Source organism: Engystomops pustulosus, chromosome 9 (assembly GCF_040894005.1).
Source record: "Engystomops pustulosus chromosome 9, aEngPut4.maternal, whole genome shotgun sequence".
Lineage (NCBI taxonomy): Eukaryota > Metazoa > Chordata > Amphibia > Anura > Leptodactylidae > Engystomops > Engystomops pustulosus.
Window position 1 is genome coordinate 111,152,766 of NC_092419.1, and position 20,387 is coordinate 111,173,152.

At 52.8% G+C, this 20,387-nt stretch overlaps 1 protein-coding gene across 17 annotated transcripts in view; it reads right to left on the reverse strand.

The window, feature by feature from the left end:
- FNBP1 (formin binding protein 1) overlaps nucleotides 1–20,387 on the reverse strand; it is a 109,735-nt gene that overhangs the window by 77,162 nt on the left and 12,186 nt on the right. For all 17 annotated transcript variants that reach the window (XR_011849872.1, XR_011849868.1, XR_011849871.1 and 14 more), the window contains exon 2: nucleotides 6,164–6,279. Coding sequence is in view for 12 of the 17 variants with exons in the window: in XM_072125730.1 (XP_071981831.1) it covers nucleotides 6,164–6,279 (116 nt within the window). In the remaining 5 variants the exon portion in view is untranslated. The remainder of the gene's footprint in view (nucleotides 1–6,163; nucleotides 6,280–20,387) is intronic.

Genomic DNA, 20,387 nt, shown 5'->3' on the forward strand with positions numbered 1-20,387 from the left:
TAGCCCTCACCCTCCATACATATAGGGAGGACCACCCCCCAATACATACAGGAAGTAGCCCTCACCCTCCATACATACAGGGAAGACCCCCCAAAACATACAGGAAGTAGCCCTCACCCTCCATACATACAGGGAAGACCCCCCAAAACATACAGGAAGTAGCCCTCACCCTCCATACATACAGGGAGGACCCCCCCCCCCCCCCCCAATACATACAGGAAGTAGCCCTCACCCTCCATACATACAGGGAGGACCCCCCCCCCCAATACATACAGGAAGTAGCCCTCACCCTCCATACATACAGGGAGGACCCCCCCCCCCCCCCAATACATACAGGAAGTAGCCCTCACCCTCCATACATACAGGGAAGACCCACCCCCCCAATACATACAGGAAGTAGCCCTCACCCTCCATACATACAGGGAGGACCCCCCAAAACATACAGGAAGTAGCCCTCACCCTCCATACATACAGGGAGGACCCCCCAAAACATACAGGAAGTAGCCCTCACCCTCCATACATACAGGGAGGATCCCCCCCCCCCCCCCATACATACAGGGAGGACCCCCCCCCCCCCAATACATACAGGGAGGACCCCCCCCCAATACATACAGGGAGGACCCCCCCCCCCCAATACATACAGGGAGGACCCCCCCCCCCAATACATACAGGGAGGACCCCCCCAATACATACAGGGAGGACCCCCCCAATACATACAGGAAGTAGCCCTCACCCTCCATACATATAGGGAGGACCACCCCCCAATACATACAGGAAGTAGCCCTCACCCTCCATACATACAGGGAAGACCCCCCAAAACATACAGGAAGTAGCCCTCACCCTCCATACATACAGGGAAGACCCCCCAAAACATACAGGAAGTAGCCCTCACCCTCCATATATACAGGGAAGACCCCCCAATACATACAGGAAGTAGCCCTCACCCTCCATACATACAGGGAAGACCCCCCAAAACATACAGGAAGTAGCCCTCACCCTCCATACATACAGGGAGGACCCCCCAAAACATACAGGAAGTAGCCCTCACCCTCCATACATACAGGGAGGACTCCACCCCCCAATACATACAGGAAGTAGCCCTCACCCTCCATACATACAGGGAAGACCCCCCAATACATACATACATACAGGGAGGACCCCCCCCCCCCAATACATACAGGGAAGACCCCCCCCCCCCCCAATACATACAGGGAAGACCCCCCCCCAATACATACAGGGAAGACCCCCCCCCAATACATACAGGGAAGACCCCCCAATACATACAGGGAACACCCCCCCCCCCCCCCCCAATACATACAGGGAACACCCCCCCCCCCCCCCCCAATACATACAGGGAAGACCCCCCAATACATACAGGGAAGACCCCCCAATACATACAAGAAGTACCCCTCACCCCCAATACATACAGGGAGGACCTAGCACTGGCTGCAGAGAGCACAGAGCACAGCAGTGTTAGTATAATCCCTAGTACTGGCTGCAGAGAGCACAGAGCACAGCAGTGTTAGTATAATGCCTATCACTGGCTGCAGAGAGCAGAGAGCACAGCAGTGTTCGTATAATACCTAGCACTGGCTGCAGAGAGCACAGAGCACAGCAGTGTTAGTATAACCCCTAGCACTGGCTGCAGAGAGCACAGCAGTGTTAGTATAATCCCTAGTACTGGCTGCAGAGAGCACAGTGCACAGCAGTGTTAGTATAACGCTTAGAACTGGCTGCAGAGAGCACAGCAGTGTTCGTATAATACCTAGCACTGGCTGCAGAGAGCACAGCAGTGTTAGTATAACGCCTAGCACTGGCTGCAGAGAGCACAGCAGTGTTAGTATAACGCCTAGCACTGGCTGCAGAGAGCACAGCAGTGTTCGTATAATACCTAGCACTGGCTGCACAGAGCACAGCAGTGTTAGTATAATACCTAGCACTAGCTGCAGAGAGCACAGAGCACAGCAGTGTTAGTATAATGCCTATCACTGGCTGCAGAGAGCAGAGAGCACAGCAGTGTTAGTATAATGCCTAGCACTGGCTGCAGAGAGCACAGCAGTGTTTGTATAATACCTAGCACTGGCTGCAGAGAGCACAGAGCACAGCAGTGTTAGTATAACGCCTAGAACTGGCAGCAGAGAGCACAGCAGTGTTAGTATAATGCCTATCACTGGCTGCAGAGAGCAGAGAGCACAGCAGTGTTAGTATAATGCCTAGTACTGGCTGCAGAGAGCACAGTGCACAGCAGTGTTAGTATAACGCCTAGCACTGGCTGCAGAGAGCACAGCAGTGTTAGTATAATACCTAGCACTAGCTGCAGAGAGCACAGAGCACAGCAGTGTTAGTATAATGCCTATCACTGGCTGCAGAGAGCACAGCAGTGTTAGTATAATGCCTAGCACTGGCTGAAGAGAGCACAGCAGTGTTTGTATAATACCTAGCACTGGCTGCAGAGAGCACAGAGCACAGCAGTGTTAGTATAACGCCTAGAACTGGCAGCAGAGAGCACAGCAGTGTTAGTATAATGCCTATCACTGGCTGCAGAGAGCAGAGAGCACAGCAGTGTTAGTATAATGCCTAGTACTGGCTGCAGAGAGCACAGTGCACAGCAGTGTTAGTATAACGCCTAGCACTGGCTGCAGAGAGCACAGCAGTGTTAGTATAATACCTAGCACTAGCTGCAGAGACACAGAGCACAGCAGTGTTAGTATAATGCCTATCACTGGCTGCAGAGAGCAGAGAGCACAGCAGTGTTAGTATAACGCCTAGCACTGGCTGCAGAGAGCACAGCAGTGTTAGTATAATGCCTATCACTGGCTGCAGAGAGCAGAGAGCACAGCAGTGTTAGTATAATGCCTAGCACTGGCTGCAGAGAGCACAGCAGTGTTCGTATAATACCTAGCACTGGCTGCCGAGAGCACAGAGCACAGCAGTGTAGGTATAACGCCTAGCACTGGCTGTAGAGAGCACAGCAGTGTTAGTATAATACCTAGCACTAGCTGCATAGAGCACAGAGCACAGCAGTGTTAGTATAATGCCTATCACTGGCTGCAGAGAGCAGAGAAAACAGCAGTGTTAGTATAACGCCTAGCACTGGCTGCAGAGAGCACAGCAGTGTTCGTATAATACCTTGTACTGGCTGCAGAGAGCACAGAGCACAGCAGTGTAGGTATAACGCCTAGCACTGGCTGTAGAGAGCACAGCAGTGTTAGTATAATACCTAGCACTAGCTGCAGAGAGCACAGAGCACAGCAGTGTTAGTATAATCCCTAGTACTGGCTGCAGAGAGCACAGAGCACAGCAGTGTTAGTATAATACCTAGCACTAGCTGCAGAGAGCACAGAGCACAGCAGTGTTAGTATAATGCCTATCACTGGCTGCAGAGAGCAGAGAGCACAGCAGTGTTAGTATAACGCCTAGCACTGGCTGCAGAGAGCACAGCAGTGTTAGTATAATGCCTATCACTGGCTGCAGAGAGCACAGCAGTGTTCGTATAATACCTAGCACTGGCTGCACAGAGCACAGAGCACAGCAGTGTAGGTATAACGCCTAGCACTGGCTGTAGAGAGCACAGCAGTGTTAGTATAATACCTAGCACTAGCTGCATAGAGCACAGAGCACAGCAGTGTTAGTATAATGCCTATCACTGGCTGCAGAGAGCAGAGAGCACAGCAGTGTTAGTATAACGCCTAGCACTGGCTGCAGAGAGCACAGCAGTGTTAGTATAATGCCTATCACTGGCTGCAGAGAGCAGAGAGCACAGCAGTGTTAGTATAATGCCTAGCACTGGCTGCACAGAGCACAGAGCACAGCAGTGTTAGTATAACGCCTATCACTGGCTGCAGAGAGCAGAGAGCACAGCAGTGTTAGTATAACGCCTAGCACTGGCTGCAGAGAGCACAGCAGTGTTAGTATAATGCCTATCACTGGCTGCAGAGAGCAGAGAGCACAGCAGTGTTAGTATAATGCCTAGCACTGGCTGCAGAGAGCACAGCAGTGTTCGTATAATACCTAGCACTGGCTGCCGAGAGCACAGAGCACAGCAGTGTTAGTATAACGCCTAGCACTGGCTGCAGAGAGCAGAGAGCACAGCAGTGTTAGTATAATACCTAGCACTAGCTGCATAGAGCACAGAGCACAGCAGTGTTAGTATAATGCCTATCACTGGCTGCAGAGAGCAGAGAAAACAGCAGTGTTAGTATAATGCCTAGCACTGGCTGCAGAGAGCACAGCAGTGTTCGTATAATACCTTGTACTGGCTGCAGAGAGCACAGAGCACAGCAGTGTAGGTATAACGCCTAGCACTGGCTGTAGAGAGCACAGCAGTGTTAGTATAATACCTAGCACTAGCTGCAGAGAGCACAGAGCACAGCAGTGTTAGTATAATCCCTAGTACTGGCTGCAGAGAGCACAGAGCACAGCAGTGTTAGTATAATACCTAGCACTAGCTGCAGAGAGCACAGAGCACAGCAGTGTTAGTATAATGCCTATCACTGGCTGCAGAGAGCAGAGAGCACAGCAGTGTTAGTATAACGCCTAGCACTGGCTGCAGAGAGCACAGCAGTGTTAGTATAATGCCTATCACTGGCTGCAGAGAGCAGAGAGCACAGCAGTGTTAGTATAATGCCTAGCACTGGCTGCAGAGAGCACAGCAGTGTTCGTATAATACCTAGCACTGGCTGCACAGAGCACAGAGCACAGCAGTGTAGGTATAACGCCTAGCACTGGCTGCAGAGAGCACAGCAGTGTTAGTATAATACCTAGCACTGGCTGCAGAGAGCACAGCAGTGTTAGTATAATACCTAGCACTAGCTGCATAGAGCACAGAGCACAGCAGTGTTAGTACAATGCCTATCACTGACTGCAGAGAGCAGAGAAAACAGCAGTGTTAGTATAACGCCTAGCACTGGCTGCAGAGAGCACAGCAGTGTTCGTATAATACCTTGTACTGGCTGCAGAGAGCACAGAGCACAGCAGTGTAGGTATAACGCCTAGCACTGGCTGTAGAGAGCACAGCAGTGTTAGTATAATACCTAGCACTAGCTGCAGAGAGCACAGAGCACAGCAGTGTTAGTATAACGCCTAGCACTGGCTGCAGAGAGCACAGCAGTGTTCGTATAATACCTAGCACTGGCTGCACAGAGCACAGCAGTGTTAGTATAACGCCTAGCACTGGCTGCAGAGAGCACAGCAGTGTTAGAATAATACCTAGCACTGGCTGCAGAGAGCACAGCAGTGTTAGTATAATACCTAGCACTGGCTGCAGAGAGCACAGCAGTGTTAGTATAATACCTAGCACTAGCTGCATAGAGCACAGAGCACAGCAGTGTTAGTATAATGCCTATCACTGGCTGCAGAGAGCAGAGAGCACAGCAGTGTTAGTATAACGCCTAGCACTGGCTGCAGAGAGCACAGCAGTGTTCGTATAATACCTTGTACTGGCTGCAGAGAGCACAGCAGTGTAGGTATAACGCCTAGCACTGGCTGTAGAGAGCACAGCAGTGTTAGTATAATGCCTATCACTGGCTGCAGAGAGCAGAGAGAACAGCAGTGTTAGTATAACGCCCAGCACTGGCTGCAGAGAGCACAGCAGTGTTCGTATAATACCTAGTACTGGCTGCAGAGAGCACAGAGCACAGTAGTGTAGGTATAACGCCTAGCACTGGCTGCAGAGAGCACAGCAGTGTTAGTATAATGCCTAGTACTGGCTGCAGAGAGCACAGAGCACAGCAGTGTTAGTATAATCCCTAGTACTGGCTGCAGTCTGTATGGTTACACTCACTGACAGATTCCTTTAACCATTTCCTGACTGGTCCAAAATCAACAAATACTTATAAGAAGTAAGTGATAGTAACAACTTAACTCCTCTCACTCCAACACAACCCCTTGAAGTGATCACTGAGGGAGGGGGGGGGGCATTAATAGGTTTTGTTTCTCCCTGTGATTTTCACTATTTGCCTTTAAAAGAAAAAAAAAAAGGCAAAAATCGGCAAAACAGGTAGTAGGAGCAACACTGCTCAGGTCACGCGTGCCCCCAGGGAGGGCTGTGGTTAGAGTGTCAGCTCCTGGGATTAGGGATGATGGCAGATCCTCAGACACCTCCAGGAGCCCCCCACATAACACACATCCCCCTCCCACATTATAGGGGGCGCTCTCATCTTACCGCAGCTGTTTTGCATAGTTGATTTCGATCTCCGCTCTCTCTTTCACAAACTTGATGTATTTCTCCAGCACCTCGATCCCCCACTGCGTGTGCTTCTCCAAGTTATCAAACTGGTCCTGCAACATCCAGGGAAAAGAAGGGTCAGCCATGCCCCAAAGCAGGGGGCACCCCAAAATACACAGCACTGTCATGTATGTACACAGTGACTGCACCAGCAGCAGAATAGTGAGTGCAGCTCTGGAGTATAATACAGGATGTAACTCAGGATCAGTACAGGATAAGTAATGTCATGTATGTACACAGTGACTGCACCAGCAGCAGAATAGTGAGTGCAGCTCTGGAGTATAATACAGGATGTAACTCAGGATCAGTACAGGATAAGTAATGTCATGTATGTACACAGTGACTGCACCAGCAGCAGAATAGTGAGTGCAGCTCTGGAGTATAATACAGGATGTAACTCAGGATCAGTACAGGATAAGTAATGTCATGTATGTACACAGTGACTGCACCAGCAGCAGAATAGTGAGTGCAGCTCTGGGGTATAATACAGGATGTAACTCAGGATCAGTACAGGATAAGTAATGTCATGTATGTACACAGTGACTGCACCAGCAGCAGGATAGTGAGTGCACCTCTGGAGTATAATACAGGATGTAACTCAGGATCAGTACAGGATAAGTAATGTCATGTATGTACACAGTGACTGCACCAGCAGCAGAATAGTGAGTGCAGCTCTGGGGTATAATACAGGATGTAACTCAGGATCAGTACAGGATAAGTAATGTCATGTATGTACACAGTGACTGCACCAGCAGCAGAATAGTGAGTGCAGCTCTGGGGTATAATACAGGATGTAACTCAGGATCAGTACAGGATAAGTAATGTCATGTATGTACACAGTGACTGCACCAGCAGCAGAATAGTAAGTACAGCTCTGGAGTATAATACAGGATGTAACTCAGGATCAGTACAGGATAAGTAATGTCATGTATGTACACAGTGACTGCACCAGCAGCAGAATAGTGAGTGCAGCTCTGGAGTATAATACAGGATGTAACTCAGGATCAGTACAGGATAAGTAATGTCATGTATGTACACAGTGACTGCACCAGCAGCAGAATAGTGAGTGCAGCTCTGGGGTATAATACAGGATGTAACTCAGGATCAGTACAGGATAAGTAATGTCATGTATGTACACAGTGACTGCACCAGCAGCAGAATAGTGAGTGCAGCTCTGGGGTATAATACAGGATGTAACTCAGGATAAGTAATGTCATGTGTGTACACAGTGACTGCACCAGCAGCAGAATAGTGAGTGCAGCTCTGGAGTATAATACAGGATGTAACTCAGGATCAGTACAGGATAAGTAATGTCATGTATGTACACAGTGACTGCACCAGCAGCAGAATAGTGAGTGCAGCTCTGGGGTATAATACAGGATGTAACTCAGGATCAGTACAGGATAAGTAATGTCATGTATGTACACAGTGACTGCACCAGCAGCAGAATAGTGAGTGCAGCTCTGGGGTATAATACAGGATGTAACTCAGGATCAGTACAGGATAAGTAATGTCATGTATGTACACAGTGACTGCACCAGCAGCAGAATAGTGAGTGCAGCTCTGGAGTATAATACAGGATGTAACTCAGGATCAGTACAGGATAAGTAATGTCATGTATGTACACAGTGACTGCACCAGCAGCAGAATAGTGAGTGCAGCTCTGGAGTATAATACAGGATGTAACTCAGGATCAGTACAGGATAAGTAATGTCATGTATGTACACAGTGACTGCACCAGCAGCAGAATAGTGAGTGCAGCTCTGGAGTATAATACAGGATGTAACTCAGGATCAGTACAGGATAAGTAATGTCATGTATGTACACAGTGACTGCACCAGCAGCAGAATAGTGAGTGCAGCTCTGGAGTACGACACAGGATGACGTGCCGTGTGGTGCGGATGCTCTGTGCAGCGTGTGCTGTGGTGCGGGTGCCCTGTGCAGCGTGTGCTGTGGTGCGGGTGCCCTGTGCAGCGTGCGCTGTGGTGCGGGTGCCCTGTGCAGCGTGCCGTGTGGTGCGGGTGCCCTGTGCAGCGTGCCGTGTGGTGCGGGTGCCCTGTGCAGCGTGCCGTGTGGTGCGGGTGCCCTGTGCAGCGTGCCGTGTGGTGCGGGTGCCCTGTGCAGCGTGCCGTGTGGTGCGGGTGCCCTGTGCAGCGTGCCGTGTGGTGCGGGTGCCCTGTGCAGCGTGCCGTGTGGTGCGGGTGCCCTGTGCAGCGTGCCGTGTGGTGCGGGTGCCCTGTGCAGCGTGCCGTGTGGTGCGGGTGCCCTGTGCAGCGTGCCGTGTGGTGCGGGTGCCCTGTGCAGCGTGCCGTGTGGTGCGGGTGCCCTGTGCAGCGTGCCGTGTGGTGCGGGTGCCCTGTGCAGCGTGCCGTGTGGTGCGGGTGCCCTGTGCAGCGTGGCCTGTGGTGCGGGTGCCCTGTGCAGCGTGCCCTGTGGTGCGGGTGCCCTGTGCAGCGTGCCCTGTGGTGCGGGTGCCCTGTGCAGCGTGCCCTGTGGTGCGGGTGCCCTGTGCAGCGTGCCCTGTGGTGCGGGTGCCCTGTGCAGCGTGCCCTGTGGTGCGGGTGCCCTGTGCAGCGTGCCCTGTGGTGCGGATGCCCTGTGCAGCGTGCCCTGTGGTGCGGGTGCCCTGTGCAGCGTGTGGTGCGGGTGCCCTGTGCAGCGTGTGGTGCGGGTGCCCTGTGCAGCGTGTGGTGCGGGTGCCCTGTGCAGCGTGTGGTGCGGGTGCCCTGTGCAGCGTGTGGTGCGGGTGCCCTGTGCAGCGTGTGGTGCGGGTGCCCTGTGCAGCGTGTGGTGCGGGTGCCCTGTGCAGCGTGTGGTGCGGGTGCCCTGTGCAGCGTGTGCCCTGTGCAGCGTGCGCTGTGGTGCGGGTGCCCTGTGCAGCGTGCGCTGTGGTGCGGGTGCCCTGTGCAGCGTGTGGTGCGGGTGCCCTGTGCAGCGTGTGGTGCGGGTGCCCTGTGCAGCGTGTGGTGCGGGTGCCCTGTGCAGCGTGTGGTGCGGGTGCCCTGTGCAGCGTGTGGTGCGGGTGCCCTGTGCAGCGTGTGGTGCGGGTGCCCTGTGCAGCGTGTGGTGCGGGTGCCCTGTGCAGCGTGTGGTGCGGGTGCCCTGTGCAGCGTGTGGTGCGGGTGCCCTGTGCAGCGTGTGGTGCGGGTGCCCTGTGCAGCGTGTGGTGCGGGTGCCCTGTGCAGCGTGTGGTGCGGGTGCCCTGTGCAGCGTGTGGTGCGGGTGCCCTGTGCAGCGTGTGGTGCGGGTGCCCTGTGCAGCGTGTGGTGCGGGTGCCCTGTGCAGCGTGTGGTGCGGGTGCCCTGTGCAGCGTGTGGTGCGGGTGCCCTGTGCAGCGTGTGGTGCGGGTGCCCTGTGCAGCGTGTGGTGCGGGTGCCCTGTGCAGCGTGTGGTGCGGGTGCCCTGTGCAGCGTGTGGTGCGGGTGCCCTGTGCAGCGTGTGGTGCGGGTGCCCTGTGCAGCGTGTGGTGCGGGTGCCCTGTGCAGCGTGTGGTGCGGGTGCCCTGTGCAGCGTGCCGTATGGTGCGGATGCTCTATGCAGCGTGCCGTATGGTGCGGATGCTCTATGCAGCGTGCGCTGTGGTGCAGGTGCCCTGTGCAGCGTGCGCTGGGGTGCGGGTGCCCTGTGCAGCGTGCTCTGGGGTGCGGGTGCCCTGTGCAGCGTGCGCTGTGGTGCGGGTTCCCTGTGCAGCGTGCGCTGTGGTGCGGGTGCCCTGTGCAGCGTGCGCTGTGGTGCGGGTGCCCTGTGCAGCGTGCGCTGTGGTGCGGGTGCCCTGTGCAGCGTGCGCTGTGGTGCGGGTGCCCTGTGCAGCGTGCGCTGTGGTGCGGGTGCCCTGTGCAGCGTGCGCTGTGGTGCGGGTGCCCTGTGCAGCGTGCGCTGTGGTGCGGGTGCCCTGTGCAGCGTGCGCTGTGGTGCGGGTGCCCTGTGCAGCGTGCGCTGTGGTGCGGGTGCTCTGTGCAGCGTGCGCTGTGGTGCGGGTGCCCTGTGCAGCGTGCGCTGTGGTGCGGGTGCCCTGTGCAGCGTGCGCTGTGGTGCGGGTGCCCTGTGAAGCGTGCGCTGTGGTGCGGGTGCCCTGTGCAGCGTGCCCTGTGGGGCGGGTGCCCTGTGCAGCGTGCGCTGTGGGGCGGGTGCCCTGTGCAGTGTGACTAGATTAGTGCTGTGGCAGTGGAGTTGATATCATCCAGATGGGGAGGAATATGGGGGCATAATTTCGGGAGATGCCGGGGTGCGGCCCCCTTGGTCAGTGTATATATATATATATATATATATATATATATATATATATATCAGTATCATATTGTCTGATCAGTTACTGGAAGCAGTGACACCGCGTGGCGTCCCCCGGCCGCTCGCACTGAGTCATCGGATGAGTTTATGGAGAACAATCTCGGCCAATAGTAACCCTAGCACTGCCAGAGCACCCCAGGGTGACCCCTCAGATCTACCCCCCTGCACACTGCCCACCAGGGCAGATCTAGCCCCCCCGCTCACAGCCCAGCAGGGGCAGATGTAGTATATATATACCCCTGAACAATGTAACACCTGGACCCCTGAGCTTTCCCTGTGCAGCCCCCATTATCCGCTGCCGGTTCATATCCCCCCCCATCTTTCCCCTCTTGGCGCCTCCTACTGGGCCCCGACTCCAATGATTTATGTTATTACAGACTAAGAAAATCCGATGGATAAAATTCTAGGAATTTCGGCATTTATTTTGTTTGCAATAAGAGTCTCCCTCCCCGGCTCATCCCCAAGGAGAGGCCACGCTGGAGGACGGCTCCCGGGTCACCCTCCAGTGATGCCGAGGAGGGATCGCGCCAATGTGCAGCCGCTCGTTACCCATCGCTATTGGCTGGAGGAGTACAATGACTCACACTCAGCTGGGATCCGTCTGTGCTGGGACGCGACGCTGGGATCCGTCTGTGCTGGGACGGGACGCGACGCTGGGATCCGTCTGTGCTGGGACGCGACGCTGGGATCCGTCTGTGCTGGGACGGGACGCGACGCTGGGATCCGTCTGTGCTGGGACGCGACGTGCGATTGTTTGCAAAGCAAAAGAGCAAAAATAAAAACAAACAACGGTTCTGCGGCACAACAAGAAGCGTCACCAGGGACGCAATAATGGGAAAGAGGAGCAGAATCCCCGGGCGCCCACCATCCTCACCAGCCAGACACCCCCATAACCATAGTGATAGGGACCACCCAGCTTTCCCAGGCGCAGACACAAGATGATGCAGTTGTTGTTGCGGACACTTCCAGTACAATAACATTTTCCCATGGAGCAAAGTCACCGCCAGAGATACGAGAGAGGCGGCGGAGGAATGCGCCTGGTATGGACGTGGGAGGGCGGAAAACAGGCGACATTTACAGAAGCGCTGAGCGGACACAAAGAAGAGACGACTCCTGTGTTATAGGGTCATGAATAATACAACACACTACACACCCCTGACCCCAGCACTACAGGACAAGGATGTAATGGCTGATAACAGAGAGTAATAGATTGTATCCCCCCCCTGTACAGTCTCCTCTCCCCGGGATGTAATGGCTGATAACAGAGAGTAATAGATTGTATCCCCCCCCTGTACAGTCTCCTCTCCCCGGGATGTAATGGCTGATAACAGAGAGTAATAGATTGTATCCCCCTGTACAGTCTCCTCTCCCCGGGATGTAATGGCTGATAACAGAGAGTAATAGATTGTATCCTCCTGTACAGTCTCCCCTCCCCGGGATGTAATGGCTGATAACAGAGAGTAATAGATTGTATCCCCCCTGTACAGTCTCCTCTCCCCGGGATGTAATGGCTGATAACAGAGAGTAATAGATTGTATCCCCCCCCTGTACAGTCTCCTCTCCCCGGGATGTAATGGCTGATAACAGAGAGTAATAGATTGTATCCCCCCTGTACAGTCTCCTCTCCCTGGGATGTAACGGCTGATAACAGAGAGTAATAGATTGTATCCCCCCTGTACAGTCTCCTCTCCCTGGGATGTAACGGCTGATAACAGAGAGTAATAGATTGTATCCCCCTGTACAGTCTCCTCTCCCTGGGATGTAACGGCTGATAACAGAGAGTAATAGATTGTATCCCCCCTGTACAGTCTCCTCTCCCCGGGATGTAATGGCTGATAACAGAGAGTAATAGATTGTATCCCCCCCTGTACAGTCTCCTCTCCCTGGGATGTAATGGCTGATAACAGAGAGTAATAGATTGTATCCCCCCCTGTACAGTCTCCTCTCCCCGGGATGTAACGGCTGATAACAGAGAGTAATAGATTGTATCCCCCTGTACAGTCTCCTCTCCCTGGGATGTAACGGCTGATAACAGAGAGTAATAGATTGTATCCCCCCTGTACAGTCTCCTCTCCCCAGGATGTAATGGCTGATAACAGAGAGTAATAGATTGTATCCCCCCCTGTACAGTCTCCTCTCCCCGGGATGTAACGGCTGATAACAGAGAGTAATAGATTGTATCCCCCTGTACAGTCTCCTCTCCCTGGGATGTAATGGCTGATAACAGAGAGTAATAGATTGTATCCCCCCTGTACAGTCTCCTCTCCCTGGGATGTAATGGCTGATAACAGAGAGTAATAGATTGTGTCCCCCCCCTGTACAGTCTCCTCTCCCCGGGATGTAACGGCTGATAACAGAGAGTAATAGATTGTATCCCCCCTGTACAGTCTCCTCTCCCCGGGATGTAATGGCTGATAACAGAGAGTAATAGATTGTATCCCCCCTGTACAGTCTCCTCTCCCCGGGATGTAATGGCTGATAACAGAGAGTAATAGATTGTATCCCCCCTGTACAGTCTCCTCTCCCCGGGGTGTAATGGCTGATAACAGAGAGTAATAGATTGTATCCCCCCCTGTACAGTCTCCTCTCCCCGGGATGTAACGGCTGATAACAGAGAGTAATAGATTGTATCCCCCTGTACAGTCTCCTCTCCCTGGGATGTAATGGCTGATAACAGAGAGTAATAGATTGTATCCCCCCTGTACAGTCTCCTCTCCCTGGGATGTAATGGCTGATAACAGAGAGTAATAGATTGTGTCCCCCCCCTGTACAGTCTCCTCTCCCCGGGATGTAACGGCTGATAACAGAGAGTAATAGATTGTATCCCCCCTGTACAGTCTCCTCTCCCCGGGATGTAATGGCTGATAACAGAGAGTAATAGATTGTATCCCCCCTGTACAGTCTCCTCTCCCCGGGATGTAATGGCTGATAACAGAGAGTAATAGATTGTATCCCCCCTGTACAGTCTCCTCTCCCCGGGGTGTAATGGCTGATAACAGAGAGTAATAGATTGTATCCCCCCCTGTACAGTCTCCTCTCCCCGGGATGTAACGGCTGATAACAGAGAGTAATAGATTGTATCCCCCTGTACAGTCTCCTCTCCCTGGGATGTAACGGCTGATAACAGAGAGTAATAGATTGTATCCCCCCCTGTACAGTCTCCTCTCCCCGGGGTGTAATGGCTGATAACAGAGAGTAATAGATTGTATCCCCCCCTGTACAGTCTCCTCTCCCCGGGATGTAACGGCTGATAACAGAGAGTAATAGATTGTATCCCCCCCTGTACAGTCTCCTCTCCCCGGGATGTAATGGCTGATAACAGAGAGTAATAGATTGTATCCCCCCCTGTACAGTCTCCTCTCCCCGGGATGTAATGGCTGATAACAGAGAGTAATAGATTGTATCCCCCCCTGTACAGTCTCCTCTCCCCGGGATGTAATGGCTGATAACAGAGAGTAATAGATTGTAATCCCCCCCCTGTACAGTCTCCTCTCCCCGGGATGTAATGGCTGATAACAGAGAGTAATAGATTGTATCCCCCTGTACAGTCTCCTCTCCCCGGGATGTAATGGCTGATAACAGAGAGTAATAGATTGTATCCCCCTGTACAGATTCCTCTCCCCGGGGTGTAATGGCTGATAACAGAGAGTAATAGATTGTATCCCCCCTGTACAGTCTCCTCTCCCCGGGATGTAATGGCTGATAACAGAGAGTAATAGATTGTATCCCCCCCTGTACAGTCTCCTCTCCCCGGGGTGTAATGGCTGATAACAGAGAGTAATAGATTGTATCCCCCCCCTGTACAGTCTCCTCTCCCCGGGATGTAATGGCTGATAACAGAGAGTAATAGATTGTATCCCCCCTGTACAGTCTCCTCTCCCTGGGATGTAATGGCTGATAACAGAGAGTAAGAGATTGTATCCCCCCCTGTACAGTCTCCTCTCCCCGGGATGTAATGGCTGATAACAGAGAGTAATAGATTGTATCCCCCCTGTACAGTCTCCTCTCCCCGGGATGTAATGGCTGATAACAGAGAGTAATAGATTGTATCCCCCCCTGTACAGTCTCCTCTCCCCGGGGTGTAATGGCTGATAACAGAGAGTAATAGATTGTATCCCCCCCTGTACAGTCTCCTGTCCCCGGGGTGTAATGGCTGATAACAGAGAGTAATAGATTGTATCCCCCCCCTGTACAGTCTCCTCTCACCGGGATGTAGTGGCTGATAACAGAGAGTAATAGATTGTATCCCCCCCCCCTGTACAGTCTCCTCTCCCCGGGATGCAATGGCTGATAACAGAGAGTAATAGATTGTATCCCCCCTGTACAGTCTCCTCTCCCCGGGGTGTAATGGCTGATAACAGAGAGTAATAGATTGTATCCCCCCTGTACAGTCTCCTCTCCCTGGGATGTAACGGCTGATAACAGAGAGTAATAGATTGTATCCCCCCCTGTACAGTCTCCTCTCCCCGGGGTGTAATGGCTGATAACAGAGAGTAATAGATTGTATCCCCCCCCCCCTGTACAGTCTCCTCTCCCCGGGATGTAATGGCTGATAACAGAGAGTAATAGATTGTATCCCCCCTGTACAGTCTCCTCTCCCCGGGGTGTAATGGCTGATAACAGAGAGTAATAGATTGTATCCCCCTGTACAGTCTCCTCTCCCCGGGGTGTAATGGCTGATAACAGAGAGTAATAGATTGTATCCCCCCTGTACAGTCTCCTCTCCCCGGGGTGTAATGGCTGATAACAGAGAGTAATAGATTGTATCCCCCCCTGTTCAGTCTCCTCTCCCCGGGGTGTAATGGCTGATAACAGAGAGTAATAGATTGTATCCCCCCTGTACAGTCTCCTCTCCCCGGGGTGTAATGGCTGATAACAGAGAGTAATAGATTGTATCCCCCTGTACAGTCTCCTCTCCCCGGGATGTAATGGCTGATAACAGAGAGTAATAGATTGTATCCCCCCCTGTACAGTCTCCTCTCCCCGGGATGTAATGGCTGATAACAGAGAGTAATAGATTGTATCCCCCCCTGTACAGTCTCCTCTCCCTGGGATGTAATGGCTGATAACAGAGAGTAAGAGATTGTATCCCCCCCTGTACAGTCTCCTCTCCCCGGGATGTAACGGCTGATAACAGAGAGTAATAGATTGTATCCCCCCTGTACAGTCTCCTCTCCCTGGGATGTAACGGCTGATAACAGAGAGTAATAGATTGTATCCCCCCTGTACAGTCTCCTCTCCCTGGGATGTAACGGCTGATAACAGAGAGTAATAGATTGTATCCCCCCTGTACAGTCTCCTCTCCCTGGGATGTAACGGCTGATAACAGAGAGTAATAGATTGTATCCCCCCTGTACAGTCTCCTCTCCCTGGGATGTAACGGCTGATAACAGAGAGTAATAGATTGTATCCCCCCCCCCCCCTGTACAGTCTCCTCTCCCCGGGATGTAATGGCTGATAACAGAGAGTAATAGATTGTATCCCCCTGTACAGTCTCCTCTCCCCGGGATGTAATGGCTGATAACAGAGAGTAATAGATTGTATCCCCCCCTTTACAGTCTCCTCTCCCCGGGATGTAATGGCTGATAACAGAGAGTAATAGATTGTATCCCCCTGTACAGTCTCCTCTCCCCGGGATGTAATGGCTGATAATAGAGAGTAATAGATTGTATCCCCCCTGTACAGTCTCCTCTCCCTGGGATGTAACGGCTGATAACAGAGAGTAATAGATTGTATCCCCCCTGTACAGTCTCCTCTCCCTGGGATGTAACGGCTGTAATTCATGGCCTCCTGTCTTCTAAAATAAACTTTTAAAATCATGCTAATGAGTCTGAAGGGCTATGGGGCACTGCCAGAGTCCATCTGTGCTGGAGCTTCACAGGCTGCTACACTGTCTCCCTCCCTGCTCCCTCAGCACTTTTTCCCTCCCTCTTCCTGTTGTCATCTCACACAGTGGGAGGGGGAAGTGTTTCTGCAGTGTAACAGCCTGTGAAGCTACTACAGCACTGAGGGGCTCTACAGGCTCATTTGCATAATTGTTAAGGTTGATATTAGAAGGCAGGAGGCCATAGATAACAGATATAAGAAGATTCCTGCAGCCCCAGTGCCTGGTCTGGTCTATGAGTTACCCCCCTGTTCGCGGCTGTGACTGTGATGTGGGCGATGCAGATACCTGTGATATATGACACAATCTAATCAGCACCTTGTGCACGCTGCGCCCTGATACCGGGGGTGCGGGTGATGGAGGAAGGGGGGATCATGACGCAAATGTGTGTAGCCTCGTGCACATCCATCCATCCCCTGCCTGGGGGTCTGCAGCCTCAGTACCCCCCCCCCCCCATACTGATAAACTGAGAGGCCCATTCTCCATGGCTCTGTGCCAGGGCCGCCCAGCGTAATACATGGTGTCCCCCCACACATTCCAGGCTGAGGGGCTCCATATATTCATCTACGGGCCAACCCCAACCAAAATAATGGATTTATACTGTAGGACTGCACCCAAAATGCATTGTGGTTGTTTACTCACACTGCTGTGCTCTGTGCTCCCTGCAGCCAGTGTTATGTATTATCCCTGGAGAGATGTGTAATCAGACCTCACACTGCTGTGCTCTGTGCTCTCTGCAGCCAGTGTTATGTATTGTCCCTGGAGAAATGTGTAATCAGACCTCACACTGCTGTGCTCTGTGCTCTCTGCAGCCAGTGTTATGTACTGTCCCTGGAGAGATGTGTGATCAGACCTCACACTGCTGTGCTCTGTGCTCTCTGCAGCCAGTGTTATGTACTGTCCCTGGAGAGATGTGTAATCAGACCTCACACTGCTGTGCTCTGTGCTCTCTGCAGCCAGTGTTATGTATTGTACCTGTAGAGATGTGTAATCAGACCTCACACTGCTGTGCTCTGTGCTCTCTGGAGCCAGTGTTATGTACTGTCCCTGGAGAGATGTGTAATCAGACCTCACACTGCTGTGCTCTGTGCTCTCTGCAGCCAGTGTTATGTATTGTACCTGTAGAGATGTGTAATCAGACCTCACACTGCTGTGCTCTGTGCTCTCTGCAGCCAGTGTTATGTAATGTCTTGGAGAGATGTGTAATCAGACCTCACACTGCTCTGCTCTGTGCTCTCTGCAGCCAGTGTTATGTACTGTCCCTGGAGAGATGTGTAATCATGCCTCACACTGCTGTGCTCTCTGCAGCCAGTGTTATGTATTATCCCTGGAGAGATGTGTAATCAGACCTCACACTGCTGTGCTCTGTGCTCTCTGCAGCCAGTGTTATGTATTGTCCCTGGAGAGATGTGTGATCAGACCTCACACTGCTGTGCTCTGTGCTCTCTGCAGCCAGTGTTATGTACTGTCCCTGGAGAGATGTGTAATCATGCCTCACACTGCTGTGCTCTCTGCAGCCAGTGTTATGTATTGTCCCTGGAGAGATGTGTAATCAGACTTCACACTGCTGTGCTCTGTGCTCTCTGCAGCCAGTGTTATGTATTGTCCCTGGAGAGATGTGTAATCATACCTCACACTGCTGTGCTCTGTGCTCTCTGCAGCCAGTGTTATGTATTATCCCTGGAGAGATGTGTAATCAGACCTCACACTGCTGTGCTCTGTGCTCTCTGCAGCCAGTGTTATGTACTGTCCCTGGAGAGATGTGTAATCAGACCTCACACTGCTGTGCTCTGTGCTCTCTGCAGCCAGTGTTATGTACTGTCCCTGGAGAGATGTGTAATCAGACCTCACACTGCTGTGCTCTGTGCTCTCTGCAGCCAGTGCTATGTACTGTCCCTGGAGAGATGTGTAATCAGACCTCACACTGCTGTGCTCTGTGCTCTCTGCAGCCAGTGTTATGTACTGTCACTGGAGAGATGTGTAATCATACCTCACACTGCTGTGCTCTGTGCTCTCTGCAGCCAGTGTTATGTATTGTCCCTGGAGAGATGTGTAATCAGACCTCACACTGCTGTGCTCTGTGCTCTCTGCAGCCAGTGTTATGTAGTGTCACTGGAGAGATGTGTAATCAGACCTCACACTGCTGTGCTCTGTGCTCTCTGCAGCCAGTGTTATGTAATGTCCCTGGAGAGATGTGTAATCAGACCTCACACTGCTGTGCTCTGTGCTCTCTGCAGCCAGTGTTATGTATTGTCCCTGGAGAGATGTGTAATCAGACCTCACACTGCTGTGCTCTGCGCTCTCTGCAGCCAGTGTTATGTATTGTCTCTGGAGAGATGTGTAATCAGACCTCACACTGCTGTGCTCTGACTACAGAACTATCTTGAGACTATACACAACACTGGCTGCAGAGAGCACAGAGCACAGCAGTGTGAGGTATGATTACACATCTCTCCAGGGACAATACATAACACTGGCTGCAGAGAGCACAGAGCACAGCAGTGTGAGGTCTGATTACACATCTCTCCAGGGACAATACATAACACTGGCTGCAGAGAGCACAGAGCACAGCAGTGTGAGGTCTGATTACACATCTCTCCAGGGACAATACATAACACTGGCTGCAGAGAGCACAGAGCACAGCAGTGTGAGGTATGATTACACATCTCTCCAGGGACAGTACATAACACTGGCTGCAGAGAGCACAGAGCACAGCAGTGTGAGGTATGATTACACATCTCTCCACGGACAGTACGTAACACTATCTAGAGACTGCCCCCAGTACAATTCTGGAAATGAAATACATATATCACAGTGTATATGGTCTCTCCTGCTGACAGGTTCCTTTGGGAGGGCACCCGGCAGCTATGACTGTACTCAGCGCAGTTCTACAGAACAAGGATTTTCCTGTAATTAGATCCAATTTGCCAGGAATGAGGTGAATATTAATGAGGTGCGGGATTATATCACACGCTAATTATTATACAGAACATTAATTACAGGCAGCGGGTGACACTTCAATCCTTCATATAACACAGCGACATGGGGGGCCTAGGACCACCCACTGCAGGACATCATCCAGTCCGGGGCCTAGGACCACCCACTGCAGATCATCATCCAGTCCGGGGCCTAGGACCATCCACTGCAGATCATCATCCAGTCCGGGGCCTAGGACCATCCACTGCAGGACATCATCCAGTCCAGGGCCTAGGACCATCCACTGCAGGACATCATCCAGTCCAGGGCCTAGGACCACCCACTGCAGGACATCATCCAGTCCGGGGGCCTAGGACCATCCCCTGCAGGACATCATCCAGTCTGGGGGCCTAGGACCACCCACTGCAGGACATCATCCAGTCCGGGGGCCTAGGACCATCCCCTGCAGGACATCATCCAGTCCGGGGCCTAGGACCATCCCCTGCAGGACATCATCCAGTCCAGGGCCTAGGACCATCCACTGCAGGACATCATCCAGCCCGGGGGCCTAGGACCATCCACTGAAGGACATCATCCAGTCCAGGGCCTAGGACCACCCACTGCAGGACATCATCCAGTCCAGGGCCTAGGACCATCCACTGCAGGACATCATCCAGCCCGGGGGCCTAGGACCATCCCCTGCAGGACATCATCCAGTCCAGGGCCTAGGACCATCCACTGCAGGACATCATCCAGCCCGGGGGCCTAGGACCATCCACTGAAGGACATCATCCAGTCCAGGGCCTAGGACCACCCACTGCAGGACATCATCCAGTCCAGGGCCTAGGACCATCCACTGCAGGACATCATCCAGCCCGGGGGCCTAGGACCATCCCCTGCAGGACATCATCCAGTCCAGGGCCTAGGACCACCCACTGCAGGACATCATCCAGTCCGGGGGCCTAGGACCACCCACTGCAGGACATCATCCAGTCCGGGGGCCTAGGACCATCCCCTGCAGGACATCATCCAGTCCAGGGCCTAGGACCACCCACTGCAGGACATCATCCAGTC